Genomic DNA, 22,928 nt, shown 5'->3' with positions numbered 1-22,928 from the left:
CGCCTGTTTCTCAATTTAGGAGGAAGCTGCAGGGGATGGGAGAGTCCTTGGAACAGAGGTTTATTCTAGGAGCTAGCCAGGAAGCCGCTAGAGGAGGGCCGTAGGTCAGCGGTAAGAGCACCTGCTTTGTTTGCACGGAGAAGGTCCTGGGTTTGATCCAGGTGAATAGATCAGGTCCCAGGGGATGGGCAAAGCCTTTGCAGTGGGACCTTGTAGAGCCACGACTAGTAAACAGTGTTGGACTAGACAGCTAAGTCATGTGATCTGGTATAAGGCAGGTTCCTACATTCGTTCGTTCATTCCTTACGTTTCTATGCCGCCCAATAGCCAAAGCTCTCTGTGTGGGTTGCAAAAATTAAAAACCCTTAAAAATATTATTTATTTATTTAAAACATTTGCATCCTGCCCTATATCACTAGGATCTCAGGGCAGAGTACAGATGATCCATAGTATAAAAAAAAACCTCATTTAACTATAACAACAACAACAACAGTCAACCAGAAATATAATCATCTACAGTCTTTACGCCATCAGCAGAGAGAGAAATACAGCAGATTCACTGGAGGAAAAACACACACCGAAAGCTCATGTTTTCTTCCGCTGCGACGGCTTTTGACACTCAAAGCCAGACTTCTCCCAACCTGGTGTCTTCTAGATTTGTTGGATTTCCAACTTCCATCCTCCCAGCAGGGTGTCTGGGAAGATGGGAGCTGTTGTCCCATACACATGGAGGGCGCTGGTTTGGTGAACCTTACTCTAGGGTCACAGCCTTAGAAACACAGGCATCCTTCGCGTCCAACCAGGAAGAAAAGAAAATCTATGTGCTTTGTACTCATAGAATAATAGAATCATAGAATAGTAGAGTTGGAAGGGGCCTACAAGGCCATCAAGTCCAACCCGCCACTCAAAGCAGGGATCCACCTTAAAGCATCCCCAACATGGTTGTCCAGCTGCCTCTTGAAGGCCTCTAGTGTGGGAGAGCCCACAACCTCCCTGGGTCATTGGTTCCATTGCAGTACTGCTCTAACAGTCAGGACATTTTTCCTGATGTCCAGCCGGAATCTGGCTTCCTGTAACTTGAGCCCGTTATTCGGTGTCCTGCACTCTAAGAGGATCGAGAAGAGATCCTGGCCCTCCTCTGTGTGACAACCTTTCAAATATTTGAAGAGTGCTATCCTGTCTCCCCTCAATCTTCTCCTCTCCAGACTAAACATGTCCAGTTCTTTTCAGACTCATCACAGGGCTTTGTTTCCAGACCCCCCCCCTCTCTCTCTCTGTGCTGTCTCAACGTCCTCTTCTAATTGATAAGCTTGCATTTCGTTTGGGGAAATACAAGGAGTATTTCCCCAAACAAAAGCAAGCAAGGGGGGGGAAGGCCCCACACAAGAGGACAAGATCACTCCATGCAGAATATGAATAAAAGGAAACAGCTCCTGCCTAGACAGACAACCGTTTCTGAAGACGCAGGTTAAGGCAACAGAAGCCAGAGTTGTCCAGAAGTGGCTTCCGACAGCCCGAAACAATAGAGTACACCCCTCCTGCTCTGGTCTCCTCCAGTTCCTTTAACCTCCTTGGGCAGCTATCAATGCCTAGCAAAAAGCTTGCAGGGAGAGGGTTAGGTGCCAATTCCATCCTCGGCTCTCGCCTCCTGCAAAGGCTAAGAGTGCCCCCTGCAGGCCCAATGACGAAAGTGCAATCGGTCTACGCTACTATTAACCAATAGGAAGTGGCTGCAAAGCAATGCAGAGGATGAGATTTGGGATCCCAAAACTGGGGGAGGAAATATTGCGACCGCCCGCCTGCTGGCACATGAGTAACAACCACTCCTGGATTTGCAGGGAGTTGCTTTAGGAGAAAGTGTGTGTGTGTGTGTTGAAGCAGCGTTTGCTTTCAAAACAAGTGTCAAGCTTTGAGGCTGGCCTGCGCCAACGGAGGGGGAAATCGTCAGCCACGCCTAGCGCTCTCCTGTGATTAGAGGAGTGATGTTGGTGAAGGTGGACACGCTGGCTTCAATAAAGAATTTCCACTGTTACGGATCTTTTCAGACAGACAAAGCCGGACGGGCCACCGGACATTAAAAAGTGTGTGTTAAAAACGAGCCAATACAAGTTACCGCTTGCAAATCCGCGGGACGCTATTTCGGGGCCCGGAGAAGACCTCTTCCTTACCTGAAAAGCTCTCTGATCTCTTTCACCGTCGCCTGGAAGGGGATGTTGCGCACAAGGATCTTGGAGCTCTTTTGCTTCCTGCCGGTTTGCTTCTTGCGGGTCGAAGCCACCGCTGACCTGGGAAATCAAGAGCGTCACAGCAGGGAAGGTGTTTCACAAGAGAAAGCTAAGGGTGACGGAGATATCCGTCTGTGGGGTGGGGTGGGGGGGTGGAGTTCTGTAGAGGGCACGGCTCGCCTTGCAGGTGTGAGCTGAGCTGCAGGCTGTTCTCCGAACTCTGGGATCTTTTTTGCGCATTTTGCAGGGGGTGGGGGAGGTTCTGGAATTTGCGCAACCAGCTCAGCCATTTGCGCAAAATGCAGAACCTCCGCCGCCCAAACAGAATGTGCAGCAAAGTTCCAGGAGTTCGGGGAACAGCCTGCAGCTCAGCTCACAGACGCGAGGCGTGCCCATCCCCGCTACACAACTCCCATCAAGACACAAAGAACTAGATTTCCCAGTGATGCACATCCGTAGAGAAGGGACAGGTGTGGAGAGAAAGGTTGTTATTCTCCCTGGTCTGCCCAAGCGGAGTCCCCAATGGCGGATATGAAAAATCACAGAAACATAGAATAGCAGAGTTGGAAGGGGCCTATAAGGCCATTGAGTCCAACCCCCTGCTCAATGCAGGAATCCACCCTAAAGCATCCCTGACAGATGGTTGTCCAGCTGCCTCTTGAATGCCTTTAGTGTGGGAGAGCCCACAACCTCCCTAGGTAACTGGTTCCATTGTCGTGCTCTAGCAGTCAGGAAGTTTTTCCTGATGTCCAGCCGGAATCTGGCTTCCTGTAACTTGAGCCAGTAATTCCGTGTCCTGCACTCTGGGAGGATCGAGACGAGATCCTGGCCCTCCTCTGTGTGACAACCTTTTAAGTATTTGAAGAGTGCTATCATGTCTCCCCTCAATCTTCTCTTCTCCAGGCTAAACATGCCCAGTTCTTTCAGTCTCTCTTCATAGGGCTTTGTTTCCAGACCCCTGATCATCCTGGCTGCCCTCCTCTGAACACGCTCCAGCTTGTCTGCGTCCTTCTTGAATTGTGGAGCCCAGAACTGGACGCAATACTCTAGATGAGGCCTAACCAGGGAAGGTGTTCCAGCCTTCCCAAGCTTGGTCCCCCAAGATGTGTTGGGACTACCATTCCCATCACCCTGTGGGATTTACAGTCCCAGACATCTGGACAGGATCAGGTTGGGGAAAGCAGATTCTAGTCCAGGGGATCCCGTGCCTATTACAGTCAGTGAGCAGATTTGGAATTTGGGGAGAGTGTCATGGGCGCTCTCACAAAATGGCTGACGTGGGGGGGGGCTTGCCCATTCATAAAATGGCTGCCATGATAAACATGGCTGGTCAGAAAACACTCATTTCACGCTGAGTTAGGGTCCCTCCCACCACATGGCGGCCTGGGCAAGACTAGGAACTGGTGCCATTCCAATTTCAGGTAGGATGAAAAACTTACTTGACAGCCCTTTCAGAGATCTTTACTTCCAGCTGATGGCCATCCACGGAGCAGCCCTAGAGAAAGAAAGGACCTCTTAAGGGAATATAACAGACCTTAAAAAAAACCCAGAATAACGCTGGAATGTTCAGACTATTAAGGCACAATCTTACGCAGATTTAGAAAGGGAAAAAAAAACTTCTACAACTCCCATCATTCCCCAGATTTTTTCAGTCTATACACACATAGAATTACCCCTGCTGGCTAGGAATGATGGGACCTGTAGTCCAACACATTTGAAGTACACCAGGATGGGAGAGATTGAGCTAGAACGGATTTAAAAAAAGAAGAAGCCGACAAAAATGTGTTGTGCAGCAGAATTTTTATATCTATTTAATATAATTACATTAATTTTATTAGAAGTACTTTCAGCGAGTGCACATAGCAAGGGCCATCTTAGGAACAAGCTAGATGTGGCATGTATCTTTTATACTCTCGTTTTAAACTTTTACATGCTGATATTGTATTTTATCATCCTGCATTTTATCACTGCGAACTGCCCAGAAAGCTTCGGCTTTGGGGTGAAACAGAAAGTTAATAAGTAAATGTTTAGAAGAGGGAGATGGGCAGAGAGTTTAAATCTCTACCGCATGGGCTTTGGGGAGTCCTGATTGTCAACCAGAGCCCATTAGATCTCAGTTGTCAGTGGTTAAGAGCCAGTGTGGTGTCGTGGCTAAGGTGTTGGACTGGGAGTCGGGAGATCCGGGTTCTAGTCCCCACTCGGCCATGGAGACCCACTGGGTGACTTTGGGCCTGTTCCTGATTCTCAGCCTAGCCTACCTCACAGGGTTGTTGTTGTGAGGATAAAATGGAGAGGAGGAGGACCTTGGAAGAAAAAAGGTGGGATATAAATCAATAATAAATAAATAAACAAACCCTGGTTTGAAATGTAAATAAAACTGATAGCAAATCAATGATAGGAACATAGTGTGCTGGTTTGCCCCAGATCAAGCTATTGGTCCATCTAGCCCTGGGTTCAATGACTGGCAGTGGCTCTCCAAGGTCTCTAGGAGAGAAGGGGCATTTCCCCCCTATCACTTCCAGATGTTTTAAAGCTGCAGATGCTGAACCTAGGACCATTTGTGTGCAATGCGTTATACGTGGGGCTGCCTTTGAAAACGGTCCGGAAGCTACAGCTGGTACAAAACAGGGCAGCCCGTTTACTAACAGGGACTGGCTGGCGAGATCACATTACGCCAGTCCTTTTCCAGTTTCATTGGCTGCCAGTCCAGGTCCGGGCCTGATTCAAAGTGCTGGTATTGACATTTGAAGCCCTAATCGACTTGGGGCCAGGCTATCTGAAGGAACGCCTCCTCCCATATGTACCTGCCCGGACCTTAAGATCATCTACAGGGGCCCTTCTCCGTGAGCCCCTGCCAAAGGAAGTGAGGCAGGTGGCTACTAGGAGGAGGGCTTTCTCCGCTGTGGCACCCCGGCTGTGGAATGAGCTCCCCAGAGAGGTCTGCCTGGCGCCTACACTGTACTGCTTTCGTCGCCAGCTGAAGACCTTTTTATTCTCTCAGTATTTTAACACTTAATTTTAACAAATTTAAATTTTACTGTTTTAACTCTGTATTTTAATCTTATATCAATTTTGCTGCGTGGTTTTTATCCTGGTTGTGCTTTTTATACTGTATTTTGTATTTGTGTTTTTAACTTGTTGGTTGTTTTATTATGGTTTTAATTTTTGTGAACCGCCCAGAGAGCTTCGGCTATTGGGCGGTATAAAAATGTAATAAATAAATAAATAAATAAATAAAGCAGAGGCTTTGCTACGGCCCGTAGAGGCCTTCACCATTACCTGCAGCTGCTTGAGGGCCTTCTGGGCATGTTCTGGTTTCTTGTACTCCACAAATCCAAACCCCATGGAAAGGAGCGTGCCTAGAAAACAGAAGACCAGAGGTGTGGAAGTCTCTGGGTGAGACGGCATTGGAGGAGACATTGCACCCACAAGCTCCAGGGTCATAAGAACATAGGAAGCTATGTTATGCCAGGTGAGATTATTGCTTGATCTAACCCCATATGGCAAAAGGGATCCCCAACCTGGCACCCATGTGGGACCCCCAATGTTACCTGCGAAAGGAATCCCTACACTGGTGGCCAAAATTTTGGACACTTTTTGAAATGAATGTTTTGCAACTTTGCGTGCTTATAGAAAATGTTCTGTTTCACGAAATTCACATGTTTGTATATCAATTGAAAGAGAATGTAATGCTGAATTCAATACAAAAAAAAAACAGAATGCAAATATCTGCAGTACAAAAAAAGTTATGCTTACTTTAGTCTAAAACCAAACACAGGTGTGATTGAGTGAAGAAGGGGATTGGAATTGCAACCCCTACTGGCCAATCACAGTCCTCATTCTGGGGACCAATCACATGGCAATAGCTGCGATACATCATGTTTCAAGTTGGGGAAAGTCAGTTCTGCTGTTTGTTCTGTAACTGAAGCGCAATTGGAGATCATGTGAATATCTGAAGTATTTCTCAAATTAAAAGTGTGTGTATGCACATCATAAGTAGAGCAATGGCGCCAAAGAAACGAGTTGATTGGACACCCAGGAAAAGAAACAGGATTGTTGTATTACGTGAATCAGGTCTTTCAATTGATATATAAACATTTGAATTTCGTGAAACAGAACATTTTCTATAAGCATGCAAAGTTGCAAAACATGAAAATTTCAACAAGTGTCCACAATTTTGGCCACCACTGAAACACGGCACCCATGTGCACCCACAAGGAAAAACAACAACAACTCTTTTGTTTTAATATAGTACCAGCTTTGTCTTTCTTCTTTGAGACGGTGCAACCTTTCACGATTCCCACTTTGGAAAAAACCTGGAAAGGAAAAAGAGAGTTATATATGCTTGTGGGTTTCATTCCAGAGGGCTACATGAGATTATGAGATTATGCTGAGGACTAGCCCCTTTTTGCAGAGAATGAAAAGGCTGCTAGGTCCAAATTGTTATGAGGTTATAAAGGAGTAGAGTAGTTAATTTCACCACCCCACCTCTCCTCCTCCTGAGGTCCTCCCACCTAGCCAGGCAGATATCCCAGCATCCCTTGCAACAGGAATAGAAATCCGTTGAGATAAACAGCATGGCGGCAGCGTTTTTGGCTGTTCTTATGGATCAGCTCTGCAAGCAATCTCCATAATCCACATAGTTAAATAATCTTTACTGCAAACTGTGGGTTCTCAGGGTGGCGCATTTGGGAGAAATAACCCAAAGTGGGGGGTTATAGAAAAATATCCCACAGACAACACACCAACCCATCATGGGTTAGTGTATTGCATGAAACCAGTCTATGTATAGTCGAAACGGGAATATACTAGCATTGTGTAGATCAATGTGATTGATATGGTTGCTTCGACATTGTTTATAAATGCAGATATTCATTTCTCTTATATTTCGATGAGTGCCATCAGTTGTGATGCATTTGTCATGTGTTAAATGATTATGAACGATATCGTTGTTAGGACATTGACATGAGTGTTATAAATAGTATTCAAGCATTGGAAAGATTTACTCCCTTTATAATTCGATACACACCGTCAGGAGCTTTATTTGTAAACACCGTATAAAATTATCTTATTGGTTTAGTGCAGTTTGGTTTATGCTCTAGGTGGGGCTGCCTTTATAAATAACTACCTCTTTTAGAGTTTCCTCGGTGGTGGAAAAGTTGAGGTTCTTTATGAAGAGCGTACACCCTGGAAGGCTTTCATCATCTTCTTCTTCCTCCTCCTCCTCCTCTTCCTCCACCGCCATTTTGTCTTCCTCTGGCTCTGCTTCAACTTCAGCTTCATCCTTTTCACAGACACCTGGAAAATGAGAACCCAGATGTCATCCAACGGTAGGCAGTCCCACAGATTTGGGCATTATAGGAAACTTGCAACCCAGCAGTCAAATGTAATATTGCATATATATTACATATAAAGCTAGAAGTTTCAATGTAAACCACTTAGAGATTTTACTAAGTTAAGCGCTATACAAAGATAAATAAATCCTCAGGCCGTTCTCCAGGTGCCCCCACCAAATGAGGTGGGGCAGGTGGTTACTAAGGACAGGGCCTTTTCAGTAGCGGCACCCCTGTGGAATCATCTTCCCCAGAGAGGCTCACCTGGCAGCTATGTTGTGGTCTTTGGGGTGCCATTTGCAGACTTATTTTCCCAGGCATTTTAGCCCTTCCGTTTTAAAAACGGTTTAGAGCAGCCCTTCCCCAACCTGGTACCCTCCAAAGGTGTTGGACTACAACTCCCATCATTGCAAGTCAGTATGTCCCATGGTCAGGAATGCTGCGACTTACACTCTCAAACATCTGGAGGGAAGCAGGCTATCATATGCAGAGGTGACTGTGGGGTTGTGGAAAACTGATTGGGGAATGCTGTTCTAGAGCAAGGGCAGGCAGAATGTAGATCCCAAGATGTTTTGAAGTTCAACTCATAAAAGTCCCTGTCAGCATGGACAATGATCAGGAATGCTGTGACCGCAGAGGATTTTTCTTACGTGTTCAGCATTGTGAGATCAAAGACAGAGCTAACACCTAATAGATTCATGCGTAAGGATTATTTTAAAACTATTGAAGAAAATGTTGTTTGGCCTCACCATAACATGGAAGGCATTTTAGCCCTTCCGTTTTAAAAATGGTGTGAGTACATTTTTAGATCTTTGCACTGTTGCTGATTTTGATCTTTGGTTGCTTCTTTGGTTTAATTCTTTTTCAAACCTATGGCTTTATATTATGTTTTACTAGGTCAGTTTTCCATACACTCAATACAGCATTTATCTGGGAGGCCTGGGATCAGTTTACCACCACCCTAGACAACTCTCTCTTCTTGTACTCATGCACGACAGTAAAACAGGAGCAATAAGGGACTCCCTACTTCGAGGGAGGTTCAGAGAATAGCAACAAGAGACAGGTTGCATGTTTTTCTTTATTCTGCCAATGTTATTGGTAGAATGAAACTACCAATATCATACTGCCTTTATACAAATCTATGGTGCGACCACACTTAGAATACTACATGCAGTTTTGGTCACACCTTAAAAAAGAGCGATATTGAAGAGTAGGAAAAGTACAGAAAAGAGCAGCAAATGTGATCAAGGAGTGTCTCCACTATAAGGGAAGGTTACAACAGCTGGGACTGTTTAGCTTTGAAAAAAGGAGGTGAAGAGGAAATACGACAGAGGTGTTCAAAATCATGCATGGTGTAGATAGGGAGACATTTTTCCTCCCTCTTTCATCATACTAGAACCCAATGGAGTCATCCCTTTGGAGCTGATTGGTGGGAGATTTGGGCCAGATCAAAGGAAGGAGATCTTCACGCAGCACAGTTAAACCATGGAGTTTGCTACTACAAGATAGCTTTAAAAGGAGAAGGCTATCAATGGCTACTAGCCCTGATAGTGATGTGCTACCTACAGTATTGGAGCCAATAAGCCTGGGGAACATGGGCAGGAGGGTGCTGTTGCACCATGTCTCGCTTGAGGGTCCCTGGTTGACAGCTGGTTGGCCACTGTGTGAACAGAGCACTGGACAAGCTAGACCCTTGGTATGATCCAGCAGGGCTCTAAAGTTCTTAGTGGTGGCCCCCAAATTGAGGAATGCTCTCTTCAGCGGGGCCCAATGGCGCCATCAGTGTGTCCTTTTCGGTTCTGGGTTAAGACATTCCAGACACTTGATGCCATAAGATGTTTCCAGCCCCAGGTTAAGATTTCCCTCCTTGCCCAGGCATATGGCGGCACATCTTAATCACCCACGTTTTTTTTTAACGGTTTTTAATGCTTTATGTGTGTATGTTCTGTGTTTTAGAATTTTAAATTCTGTATACTTGTTTTTATCTCAATTTTAGAATTTCTGTAAACTGCCCAGAGAGCCCTGGCTATGGGAGTGGTATAGAAGTGCAATAAATAAATAAATAAATTCTTAACTCGGTTGTTTTATCAGGCCTTGGTATTTCGTTCTTCATTGTTTTTAGCAGTTTTAAATGGCTTACAATTTGGGGGGCATGTTTTAAGCCCTTTTTCAAGATGCATTGAGACTCCTCCCCCTCCCCCCCCCCCGAGAAGTTGATCTAAATAAATTTAATAATACTAACACCACCTCGCAGGACAGTTGTGGCATGGGGGAGAACACAGAATGCAGTCCTAAAGCTCCCATCAGAAACCAAAACAGTAAGATCTGTATAGCAGTGGAACAGTCTACCCACAGAGCTTTAAAAGTAGAAGGCTATCAATGGCTACTAGCCCTGATAGTGATGTGCTACCTTCAATATTGGAGCCAATAGGCCCATATACACCAATTCCTGGGGAACATGGGCAGGAGGGTGCTGTTGCACCATGTCTCACTTGAGGGTCCCTGGTTGACAGCTGGTTGGCCACTGCATGAACAGAGCGCTGGACAAGCTAGACCCTTGGTCTGATCCAGCAGGGCTCTTAACGGTGGCCCCCAAATTGTGGAATGCCCTCTCCAGCGGGGCCCAATGGCACCATCAGTGTACCCTTTTCGGTTCTGGGTTAAGACATGCCAGACATTTGATGCCATAAGATGGACTTCTTAACTCAGTTGTTTCATCAGGCCTTGGTATTTTGATCTTCATTGTTTTTTGCAGTTTTAAATGGCTCACAATTTGGGGGGTATGTTTTAAGCCCTTTTTCAAGATGCACTGAGCCTTCCCCCCCCCCCCCCAAGAAATTGATCTAAATAAATTTAATAATACTAACACCACCTCGCAGGACCGTTGTGGCATGGGGGGAGAACACAGAATGCAGTCCTAAAGCTCCCATCAGAAGATCTGTACAGCAGTGGAACGGTCTACCCACAGAGCTTGGGGGTTCTCCATCTCTTGAGGTTGTGAAGAAGAGGCTGGGCAGCCACCTCTCACGCATGGTTTAATTGGTTTTCCTGCACAATGCAGAGGGCTGGACTAGATGATCGTTATGGTCCCTTCCAGCTCCCCAGTGCTATGATTCTATGAGCCCTTAAGCGGCAGCAGCAAAAGGGGCATTTTGTCTTCTGTTCCCAGTACCACAAACCTTCCCCTTCCTCCACTTGAAAGACAAATAAAATGTATCAGGCTTTCCAATTAATCTACGAGGTTCTGTCGTTAACAGCCCTTTAATGCACTAATGAAAACCCCCTGGAGCCACAGTGATAATGTTGTCCTTTATAGCATCAGTGGAATGAGAACCGGGCTCCCTCTATTCGCCCGGCCCGGAGAAGGAAAAAAAGTGTGTCTTCTCTCTACGTGGTGTCCTTCTCACCTCGGCCACTGATTGCAGCTGATTAAATCATCAAAGAAAGAGCCGGAGAACACAGAATAGGCAGTTAGGGTAAGGTGCTGCCCTGCCCGAAGGACAAAACAACAGACATCGAGGGCTGAGTATTTGCTACCATTCCACAGAAGTGCACAGGAAGTTGTTGGCTGAAACATTTGGAGGGTCACAATTTGCCCATCTTTGGTTGGGCCCAGACATAGCTGCATTCTGGAATTCTGAGTTGGAAGTAAACACAAACGCATCTATGTATATACATCTCTCTGTGTGTGTGTGTGTGTCTATGTATGTTAATATCATCATCATCATCATCTCTTTTCTTGCTTGTGGCAGTTTTTCTAGATGGACATGGCGGGCTTTGCCAGGTCATGCTGTCTTTTACAGATTCAGGAATTTCCTGACTATAGGGCATGTTTTAAGTACGACTGCTTTCCGGATGTTGGTGTGGATGTATTTTGGTAGGCCCAGTTTCTGAAGGTGACTGATGTGGCTAACAGAATAATTGTGACCTTTCCCTGTTTCCATAGTTCTTTAACTTCCATGGCCAGTGGTGTATATTTTACTCTTTTACAAAAATTCTGTCATTAGGTATTGCTATGTCAATGAGGTACGTGTTTTTTTCTTTTTTGTCTATAACTGTTATGTGTGGTCGGTTGCAAGGCATTGACTTGTCCATGTGAATTGTTCCGTCCTAGTTGTTGTTGCTATTATTAAATTATATTATTATTAATTTATTCCATTTATATCCTGCCTCTACACAAAATACCCTAGACAGCATACAAAGTTAAAAACAAATTAAACAAGATAAAGCAATCAATAAAACCATACAGCAAAGGTCAGCAATAAGATCCTAAGAAGTGAAGGCCTGCTGGAATGACAGAGCCTTTAATGCCTGCTTCAAGACATCCAAAGAAGTCAACAGGCACATTTCATCTGGCAAGCCATTCCACAGCTCAGGGGTGGCAAAGGAAAAGGTCCTCTGGAGTGCGACCGCCAATCTCACACTAGGCAGTCGCAGGCAGATGATCCTCTGAGGAGCTTAAGTGGTGGGTAGAAACATAGGGGAAGGAGGTGCTCCCTATGGTACCTTGGGCCTAGACCGTGTAGGGCTTGGAAGGTAAGAACCAGCACTTTATATTTTGCATGGAAAGGAATTGGCAGCCTGTGTAAAGATTTTAAAAGCAGTGTTGTATGCTCTCCACGGGATGTCTCGGACACGGACACACACATATATATAAAGAGCCAGTGTAATGTAGTGGCTAGGGTGTTGGACTGAGAGTTAGGAGATCCAGATTTTGGTCCCCACTCAGCCGTGGAAGCTCACTGGGTGACCTTTAGGTCAGTCAGACTCTCAGCCCAACCTACCCCACAGGGTTGTTGTTGTGAGGATAAAATAGAGAAGAGGAGCCTTAAGAAGGAAAAAAGGAGGGATTATAAATAATAAGAGAGAGAGCCAGTGTGGTATAGTGGCTAGAGTGTTGGACTGGGAGTCTGGAGATCTGGGTTCTAGTCCCCACTCGGCCATGGAAGCCCACTGGGTGACTTTGGGCCAGTCACAGACCCTCAGCCCAACCCACCTCACAGGGTTGTTGTTGTGAGAATAAAGTGGAGAGGAGGAGGATTATGTACGCCGCCTTGGCTTCCTTGCAGGAAAAAAGGCGGGATATAAATGCAATAAGGACTACCCGGTGCCTGTTTACACTTCCCTGTGCCTGTTCGCATTCTCCTTCCCTCTTTATTGTTTACTACAACTTATTAGATTGTAAGCCTACGCGGCAGGGTCCTGCTATTTACTGTGTTATCTGTACAGCACCATGTACATTGATGGTGCTATATAAATAAATAATAATAATAATAATAACAACAACAACAACAACAACAACCATACACACACACATGGAGACAGAGAGATTTCCAACTCAAAGAATTCCAGAATGCAGTTGTCTTTGGGCCAAAGCAAGCAAAATTTCATACCGCAAACCTCCTGGAGCAGAACGCAGGTACAGTGAATTAACAGAAACAGACAGGCGTCCACGAGAACCTTTGTCGATGCACGAGAAAAAGAAACCAGATTAGAGCAGTGGGGAAGAGGTGGAGATGGAGGAGGAGGAGGAAAGGGGTCCCTCCCCCCGCCCGCACCCGGAACCCCCCCCCTTCCTTCTGCAGTTTGCAGAATAAAAAGAAAGTCAGCCTCCTGCCGTTCTTTTGTAATCAGGCTGAGGAATTCACTGCCGCTTCCCCCTGGGTGCGTGAGGCCGGTACAGGAGACCCTTATCGGCCGCAAGCAGATTTCAAGGCGCTCTGGTGCGTAAAGCCCTTTATCTAGAGGTGAAGGTCCTGGCTGGGGGAAAACAGGGAAAAAAAATTGGCTTGCTGGGAGCAGCGTGTGGAAAGGATGTGGGGGTTCAGCCCACGTCTCCTTTCTCCTGCCTCCTTCAGGGGGCACACAGGAAGATTTTGTTCCTTTTTAAAGATTTAAAGAAAAAAAAGAAAACAAGGTGAGAAACGAAACAAAGAAGGCCAGGTTATTAAAGCACAAACTTTGGCAATCTGAGGCTCAGAATGAAGCGCGTGCGTGCCGCTCGTGGTTCCATCCATCTTCCCTTCTCTGGCCTAGTCCTCACCAAGGTACTCAAACTTCGGTCTGGACTGTACCACTTCAGGTTGCAGGTGGGGGTTCACAGGACTGATCATAGAATCATAGCATAGCAGAGTTGGAAGGGGCCTATAAGGCCATAGAGTCCAACCCCCTGCTCAGTGCAGAAATCCACCCTAAAGCATCCCTGAGAGATGGCTGTCCAGCTGATTCTCTAGTGTGGGAGAGCCCACCACCTCCGTAGGTAACTGGTTCCATTGTAATACTGCTCTAACAGTCAGGAAGTTTTGTGCACCAGTGATACGAAAAAATCCCTGCAGTCAGAAAACTTGATGGCTAGACTAAGACAATTCCCTCACCCCTGACATGCTCATTTTCTACATGCAGGAATTTTGTGGTTTGGGTTTTTTGTCTGTTTGGTTTTTGATTCTGATTGGCAGCATTCAGCCACCCAGGATAAGAACATAAGAAGAGCCCTGCTGGATCAGACCAAGGGTCCTTCTAGTCCAATAATCTGTTCACAGTGGCCAACCAGCCATCGGCCAGGGATGAACAAGCAGGACATGGTGCAACAGCACCCTCCCACCCATGTTCCCCAGCAACTGGTGCACACAAGCTTACTGCCTTGAATACTGGAGATAGCACACAACCATCAGGGCTAGTAGCCATGGATAGCCTTCGCCTCCAGGAATTTATCCAACCCCAATTTCCAATCCAATCCAATTTCAGCAAAGTTTCTTTGACCTAGCTCATACAACAAAATAAGCCAGACAGTAGAAGGTGAGATTGTGGGTTGTCATTCAACCGTGGGTTGTCATACCGTGTGAACCTAGCCATGTTAAACACCACAGTTTGCTAATCACAAACATCCCACAGTTCACAACCCAGAAACAAACCATGGGTTGTTTGTGGCCAACAAACCATGGTTTGTTAGCACAGGTAAGTTTGCGCAACACAACAACCCGTGATTCAGGAACAACCCACACTCAATCCATACACTGCCTTGTCGGAGGTGTGAACCCGTCTTTTAGAAGTTCCTTGTACTCTAGAAGGGAAATCCTGCTTTAGCAGATTTGAGCACACAAATTCTTAGGCCGGAAAAGCTGCCACTTAGCAATGGAAAGAGGGGTCCTAGGCACACCCCACTTCCATGTGCAGTTTGCTCCTGCACCTCACCTTCCTTTTTGTCTCCTGTGATATCAAGTTCTCTCTTCCCAGGGCCAGAGAAGACGCCCATCGGAGCCCATTCGAGGTACAGAGGGAGATGCCGAAACTGAGAGAGGAGAGAAAAAACTCACTGTTAGCACAATACTAGGATCCCAAAGTTGGTGCTTGCCTGATCTCCAGAGGCAGGGAATTCCATAGGACGGGGCCACCACAGTGGAGACTAGAACACTACATATAAAGTAACACTGAGTCATTAGAGATACACTCCCTTTAGAGTTGGATCCTCCTCATATTTACTACTTCTATTTTTTTTTTTACATTCAATTGGAGTTCTTGCTAAATACATCAGTGTGTGTCTGGCTCAGCTGGGGTCTTTTTGTCCCTAAATACCAGATGAACTCATTGCTTTATACAAATTTAGTTAGGGTATCACAGCAGGTGATAAACCTCTGATTCTTCTAAGGTTAGCTCACATGTGCGGTCCCATCCAGTCATTATCAGAGGAACCTCGCCCTGGTTCATTGGTTCCCATTGGTCCATCTAACCCAGTATTGTCAGCAATGACTGGCAGGCGGCTCTCCGGGGTTTCAGGCAGGAGGTTTTCCAGCCCTACTTGGAGATGCCAAAGCTTGAACCTGGGACTGTCGGCAGGGAAAGGATGTGGCGATGTACTTAGCTAGAGGCACAGAACCCCATTTGGCCTTGTAAGCTGTCTGGATGGAGAGACATGATAGCACTCTTCAAATACTTAAAAGGTTGTCACACAGCGGAGGGCCAGGATCTCTTCTCGATCCTCCCAGAGTGCAGGACACGGAATAACGGGCTCAAGTTAAAGGAAGCCAGATTCCAGCTGGACATCAGGAAAAACTTCCTGACTGTTAGAGTAGTATGACAATGGAACCTAGGGAGGTTGTGGGCACTCCCACACGTAGAGGCCTTCAAGAGGCAGCTGGACAACCCTCTCTCAGGGATGCTTTAGGGTGGATTCCTGCATTGAGCAGGGGGTTGGACTCGATGGCCTTGTAGGCCTCTTCCAACTCTACTATTCTATGGTTCTATGATCCCCGGGCCCTCCCTCTCCCATCCAGACAGCTTACAAGGCCGGATGTGGTTCCACGCCTCTATCTAAGCGCATCACCGCATCCTTTTCCCCTGTTGCCACATGGGGCTGCACGCCTAAGGACGGCTCAGTTACGCTCATGTCGGCCACAAGCTCTCCATCCGCAGCTGTCCCACGCGGTGCCAGGTCTCGGGAGAATGCAGAGGCAGACCACTGCCCTGTGGCTACGCCACCTCCTTGTGGAACAGGCTGCCTGTTCTCCTAGCCCAGGTGGGATGCGCCCCCTCCCACCCTTTCCTCCCCCTTACCTTTGAGTAGGCGAGCTTTGTGAAAGCCCGCTTGGCTTCCGTGGGCTCCAGGAACTCCACGATCGCCGTCACTCCGCCTTCGGGGAGCAGCACCCGCCCGAGGCTGCCGTAGCCCCCAAACGTCTCCTCCAGCTCTACTCCCGTCGTGCCGGCAGGCAGGTTCTTCGCCAGCATCACGGTTTTACTTCGCTCACCAGCAGCCTGGCAGAAGGGAGAGAGATGGCAGAAACGGGTAACTAATCTGATCAAGGGGTTGGAGCATCTCCCCTAGGAGGGAAGGTTACAACAGCTGGGATTGTACAGCTTAGAGAAAAGGAGGCCGAGGGGAGACATGGCAGAGGTGTGGAGAATGTGGACAGGGAGACATTTTTCTCCCTCTCCCATAATACTAGATCCCAAGGGGTCATCCCATGATGCTGATTGGGGAGAGATTCAGGACAGAGCAAAGGAAGGACTTCTTCACACAGTGCAGAGTCAACTATGCAATTCATTACCACAAGATGTAGTGATGGCCGCCAATTTGGATGGCTTGCAAAGGAGCTTGGATAAATTCCTGGAGAAGGCTATCAATGGCTACTAGTCCTGATGTCTATATGCTACTTCCAGTATCAGAGGCAGTAAGCCTATAAACACCAGTTCCTGGGGAACATGGGCAAGAGTGATCTTGATAGGCTGGAGTGCTGGGCTGAAAACAACAGGATGAAATTTAATAGGGATAAATGCCAAGTTCTACATCTAGGAAAAAGAAACCAAATGCACAGTTACAAGATGGGGGATACTTGGCTCAGCAATACTACAAACGAGAAGGATCTTGGAATTGTTGTAGATCGCAAGCTGAATATGAGCCAACAGTGCAATACGGCTGCAAGAAAGGCAAATGCTATTTTGGGCTGCATTAATAGAAGTATAGCTTCCAAATCACATGAGGTACTGGTTCCTCTCTATTCAGCCCTGGTTAGGCCTCATCTAGAGTATTGCGTCCAGTTCTGGGCTCCACAATTCAAGAAGGACGCAGACAAGCTGGAGCATGTTCAGAGGAGGGCAACCAGGATGATCAGGGTTCTGGAAACAAAGCCCTATGAAGAGAGACTGAAAGAACTGGGCATGTTTAGCCTGGAGAAGAGAAGATTGAAGGGAGACATGAGAGCACTCTTCAAATACTTAAAAGGTTGTCACACAGAGGAGGGCCAGGATCTCTTCTCGATCCTCCCAGAGAAGAACGGGCTCAAGTTAAAGGAAGCCAGATTCCAGCTGGACATCAGAAAAAACTTCCTGCCTGTTAGAGCAGTGCGACAATGGAATCAGTGACCTAGGGAGGTTGTGGGCTCTCCCACACTAGAGGCCTTCAAGAGGCAGCTGGACAAGCATCTGTCAGGGATGCTTTAGGGTGGATTCCTGCATTGAGCAGGGGGTTGGACTCGATGGCCTTGTAGGCCCCTTCCAACTCTGCTATTCTATGATTCTATGATTCTAGGGTGCTGTGACACCGTGTCCTGCTTTGTTGGTCCATGACCAACAGCTAGTTGGCCACTGTGTGAACAGAGTGCTGGACTAAATGGACCCTTGGTCTGATCCAGCAGGGCTCTTCTTGTGTTCTTACGGTCTTATGACAGCTGTATTTATTCACAAACTGCTATGCTTTCTTTCCAAACCAAAGTTTCTCCCAAACAACATCACAAAAGCATTTAAAGTAGGAGAAGGGACTCTGTTTTAGGTGAGCATCAGCTCACACCACAAGGCTGACTTCAGTTTTGAATGCTTCTAAACTTCCTCCTCAAACAACAGGTCTTGTTTCGCACGATCACTGCAGCCCACTGAGGTTTAAGCCGTGATGGGTTGCAGTGCATGCAGGCAGCCATTATGAATATTCAGCCCCTAGACATGGTTTTCTGTGTCATCTTAACCCAGGTGGCAGAGGTTGTTTGAAGGTTAAGCAACCCTCAAATAAACCATGGTCTGTTGTAGGGTTGTTTAAGGGTTGCTTAACCCTCAAATAACCTCTGCTGCCTGGGTTCAGATGATGCACAGCAAGCTGGTTGCCTGTGTGTGCCATGCAGAAATTCAGCTTTCCATGACAGCCCCTACAGATATATTAAGCCATGGTGGGCTGTCGTGTTGTGTGAACCAGGTCACAGAAAGCTAGCATGTCAGGATGAATTCTGGCTGAGATCTCTTCTTCCTTCCAGGCTAGCTTTCCACCATCAAAACTCCCCACATTGGGAGATTTCCCACATTAAGCCCTGTCAGCAGTACCTATCCCCCTAAAAAAGGATCTATGCATTGGCCTAGAATTAGAAAATGTTTTATTTATTTCATTTTTATACCGCCCAATAGCCAAAGCTCTCTGGGCGGTTCACAAAAATTAAGAACATAATAAAAAAAACCAAAGGTCTAAAAACACAAATACAAAATACAGTATAAAGAAACTAATTTAAGACAGTATAAAACAATATTCTTAAATACAAATGGAGCTATGCATACTAAATGGAATCATATATTCGTAAAAATGCATATATTTAATCATTGAACAAACATACGTGCTTTAAAATTACAAGATAAAATTACCCCAAACGCATTTCGACCCACATGCATTTGGGGGTAATTTTATGTTGCAATTTTAAAGCATATACATTTGTTCAATGATTAAATATAAGCATTTTTATGAATTTATGATTCCATTCAGTATGTACAGCTCCATTTGCATTTAAGAATATTGTTTTATACTGTCTTATATTAGTTTCCTTAAACTCTTTTGTTTTTCGTATGGATTTTAGTTTAAGATAACACTTTTTTCACTCTATTGACGGGAATTAGAAAACGTCATTCAAAATGATTCCGCGCTATCCAATATCCAGGATTTTGCTACACCAACGCTGGAGGGGAAAGCAGCTATGGTATGGTGTGTCAGTGAGAGGCCTTACCTGGCTGAAGGAGTCCAGGCTGACCCCATTTTCTAGCAGGAACTGGCGGACCTTCTGTACGAGCTCTGTTTCACCCAAGGCAACCCTCACTGCCACGCTGCCCTTGCCCTCCTGCCAAGAGAGAACAAGGCACTATTAACAACATTCCAGAAGTAGGGCCAGTTTCCATGCCTCTGCCCATGCTCCAAGGTCGGTAAGACTGGCGGGCATGAGAGTAAAGGGCCTTTTCAGTGGTAGCCCCACTTTTATAGAAATCCCTCCCAAGTGACCGGCCTATGGCCCCATCAGTACAGGCCTTTCAACAGGGCTTAAAAGCCCAATGAACTCAGGTTGCTTTCTCTTAAAAAGGATGAATGTGCTTCATTTATTTGTATGCAGCATTTCTCCCAGAGGACTTCAAAGCAGCTCGTAAAACAAGAACACAAGAATATCCAGAACACAACAATATTAAAACGCTATTAAAAAGAAAACAGAAAAAAAAAGAACTTTGAACACAGAGCAACAGAATATCTTGATGAATACAAACGGTCAGAAAACGATAAGAAAACAGCACAGCAAACAAAAGACTTTGAAAGGGATTTTAGTCGAAAACTTTAGTTGAAAGAAGGGATATTTTTTTAAAATGTACAAGAAAAAAGAAAACTCACGTGATCCAAAACTTGGCTCTTGGAGGCGTTGTATTTCTGTGCAATAGCGTCTGCCACAGCGTTCGCCCCCATAAATAGTGTGTTCCAGTTGTGAGAACTAAACGTGGAGGAAAGAACACTGCCTGATCTAGTTTATCGGAATAATGTGATCTGCTGAAACCCCGTAGATCAGTTCTCACCATAGCCATGAAGTGACCTTAGAGGTAAACCACCAGTTCAGCCTTGTATTTAAGTACTTGCCTAGTCACCTATGGTGACCAGGAATCCCATGCAGGCGAGCGAGCGAGCAGGCCAGGGGTGGTGGGACAAATCATTCCATTCTTCCTCTGCCAGGTTTCTTGGTTTTCATGCTAGCCACTGGTTTCTCCTCCTCCTCCTCCACAACCAGCACAGAAACTGAGGCTACTAACTTCTTAGCAGGTGAATATAAAACCCTGCAGGCTAGTAACTTTTGTGAATTTAATTTCCTAGGGCTCACTAGCTCTTAACCTGTGACATGGAGATAATAACGCTGACCAAGCCTTACAGGGTACATTGTAAGGACTGTGGAGGTAATACATGCAGAGAACATTGGCACAAGTTTTAAAAAATGCAATCTAAATTCCAAGTTGCTATGATCCCCAGTATCTTCAACCACAGCAATGGGGTGGGGTGAGTGGGTGGGGATGACTTGGCATGGTTCTTTTTTGGTCCAGTCAAGAGTCAAGGAGACTGTTTTGACTCTAAGAAAAGCCAAAACACGGGTTAGCATAAGTTAATATCACATTATGCCAGTCCTTTTACAACTTCATTGGCTGCCAGTCCAGGCCCGATTCAAAGTGCTGGTATTGACATTTAAAGCCCTAAACAGTTTGGGTCCAGGTTATTTGAAGGAACGCCTCCTCCCATATGTACCTGCCCGGACCTTAAGATCATCTACAGGGGCCCTTCTCCGTGAGCCCCTGCCAAAGGAAGTGAAGCAGGTGGCTACTAGGAGGAAGGCTTTCTCCGCTGTGGCACCCTGGTTGTGGAATGAGCTCCCCAGAGAGGTCTGCCTGGTGCCTACACTGTACTCCTTTCGTCGCCAGCTGAAGACCTTTTTATTCTCTCAGTATTTTAACACTTAATTTTAACTTAAATTTAAATTTTGCTGTTCTAACTCTGTATTTTAATCTTATATCGATTTTGCTGTGTGGTTTTATCCTGGTTGTGCTTTTTATACTGTATTTTGTATTTGTGCTTTTAACCTGTTGGTTGTTTTACTATGGTTTTCATTTTTGTGAACCGCCCAGAGAGCTTCTGCTATTGGGCAGCATAAAAATGTAATAAATAAATAAATAAATAAATAAATAAATAAAATACTTAGGGAGCACTCCGAGGGCCCCTAGACATTGTCTGAGAAGTTTTAGGATACTGGGGATTCCCACCTCCAAAGTCGGGGGCAGTGCTCCGATTCCTGGAAGGGGAATCTGGGATATGACCCCCTCTCTTGCTCCCTCACAGCCATCATGGAAAAAACCACGCCGGCTGGCCTCTGAGACTGGAAAATCAACCCCAGAGAGGGCGGACGGGGGTGTTCTGGTGGGCAGGAAGGGGAGGAGACCGAAGAGGCCAGGATCTGAGCTATCCTGAACCTCTTCCAGCCTCCACCCCTCCCATTCTGAAGTGCAGCGATTGGCGGACAGGGAGGTGAAGATCCCCTTTGCTTCTCCTTCAGCCCGACAAGGCAGGGGATACACAGAGGCCTGTGCATTAGGCGGCTTCCGTCTCACAAAGGAGCAACCCATAGGATTGTCCCCGCACAAAATGTAAATGGCCCCTTTTGCTTACTAAAGGACACTGTATTGTTGCCCCAGTACAATTGCTGTATCAATTATTATTATTATTAAGTTTAGAAAAATAGGTTTCTTCCGAACTTGTGCAACTCAAGGAGACTGTCCCCGAATTCTTACGAGAGTCTCGCCATCCCATCTACACACATCGCGAGTCAGAGGAAAAGGGAACCATTCCCTCCCCCCCACCCCGATTTCCCCTAAGAACAAACCTGGAACTGTTGGCTTTGTCCTTGGACGCCTTTTGCTTCTTGTAGGAAGAGGTCCCCGCGGCATCGGGGTTCTCCCCTTCTTCCTTCTTAATGGTGGAGGGCAGGACATGCAGCATCCGACCCTAAGAGACAGCAGACACAGCCCATGATCTCTCGCTCAAGCTACTTGCCATCACTGAAAAGTAATGGGCTCGTTCAGACGACACACCTAAGCCATGGTTAGGCTGCTAACCCTTTCGCAGCAAATTAGTGAGCAGGTTTAAACTGTGGTTATGTAGCCACCCTGGTTAGGAATGGTTCTCACGGCACGCTAAGCCATAATGTTGAGCTCAAAACGCTTAACCGCCGTGGCTAAGCGTGTTGTCCGAAAAGGGTCGCTATTGATAAGCACCTTTTCCTAGCAAAATAGGGTTCCTCTCTTGCACCATGTTGCACATCAAAAGGCTTTTTTCTCTCTCCATTAGAATCATAGAACAGCAGAGCTGGAAGTGACCTATTAGGCCATCGAGTCCAACCCCCTGCTCAATGCAGGAATCCACCTTAAAGCATACCAGACAGGTGGTTGTCCAGCTGCCTCTTGAATGCCTCTAGGGTGGAAGATCCCACAACCTCCCTAGATCATTGGTTCCACTGTCGTACTGCTCTAACAGTCAGGAAGTTTTTCCTGATGTCCAGCCGGAATCTGGCTCCCTGTAACTTCAGCCCATTATTCTGTGTCCTGCACTCTGGGAGGATCGAGAAGAGATCCTGGCCCTCCTCTGTGTGACAACCTTTTAAGTATTTGAAGAGTGCTCTCATGTCTCCCCTCAGCCTTCTCTTCTCCAGGCTAAACATGCCCAGTTCTTTCAGCCTCTCCTCATAGGGCTTTGTTTCCAGACCCCTGATCATCCTGGTTGCCCTCCTCTGAACACGCTCCAGCTTGTCTGCCTCCTTCTTGAAGTGTGGTGCCCAGAACTGGATGTAATACTCTAGATGAGGCCTAACCAGGGCTGAATAGAGGGGAACCAGTACCTCGCACGATTTGGAAGCTATACTTCTATTAATGCAGCTCAAAATATCATTTGCTTTTTTTTGCATTAGGGGCGAAAGGAGGCTTTATCCTCCCCCCACTCCAATGACCCTTATCAAGATTGCAAGTGTGGCTGCAGAGTACAAATGGGGGGATGCATGGCTCCCAAAGGGTTCTATGAGGGCTATTGTGCCCCCCCCCAACTCAAAAATATTACCCA

General features: G+C 46.3%; 1 protein-coding gene across 1 annotated transcript in view; it reads right to left on the bottom strand.

Moving 5' to 3' along the window:
• RBM19 (RNA binding motif protein 19) overlaps positions 1–22,928 on the bottom strand; it is a 114,197-nt gene that overhangs the window by 78,047 nt on the left and 13,222 nt on the right. Inside the window, exons 12-21 of the mRNA XM_063143893.1 lie at positions 21,700–21,821; positions 19,677–19,773; positions 19,030–19,140; positions 16,109–16,309; positions 14,730–14,846; positions 7,354–7,524; positions 6,481–6,541; positions 5,505–5,584; positions 3,665–3,720; positions 2,169–2,285 (exon numbers count right to left, since the gene is read on the bottom strand). Coding sequence (XP_062999963.1) covers positions 2,169–2,285; positions 3,665–3,720; positions 5,505–5,584; positions 6,481–6,541; positions 7,354–7,524; positions 14,730–14,846; positions 16,109–16,309; positions 19,030–19,140; positions 19,677–19,773; positions 21,700–21,821 — 1,133 coding nt within the window. The remainder of the gene's footprint in view (positions 1–2,168; positions 2,286–3,664; positions 3,721–5,504; positions 5,585–6,480; positions 6,542–7,353; positions 7,525–14,729; positions 14,847–16,108; positions 16,310–19,029; positions 19,141–19,676; positions 19,774–21,699; positions 21,822–22,928) is intronic.

The sequence above is a fragment of the Elgaria multicarinata genome, chromosome 18 (assembly GCF_023053635.1).
Source record: "Elgaria multicarinata webbii isolate HBS135686 ecotype San Diego chromosome 18, rElgMul1.1.pri, whole genome shotgun sequence".
In the NCBI taxonomy this organism is placed as follows: Eukaryota; Metazoa; Chordata; class Lepidosauria; order Squamata; family Anguidae; genus Elgaria; species Elgaria multicarinata.
The sequence above is the reverse complement of the archived record's forward strand: the minus strand, read 5'-3'. Positions and strand labels throughout refer to the sequence as shown.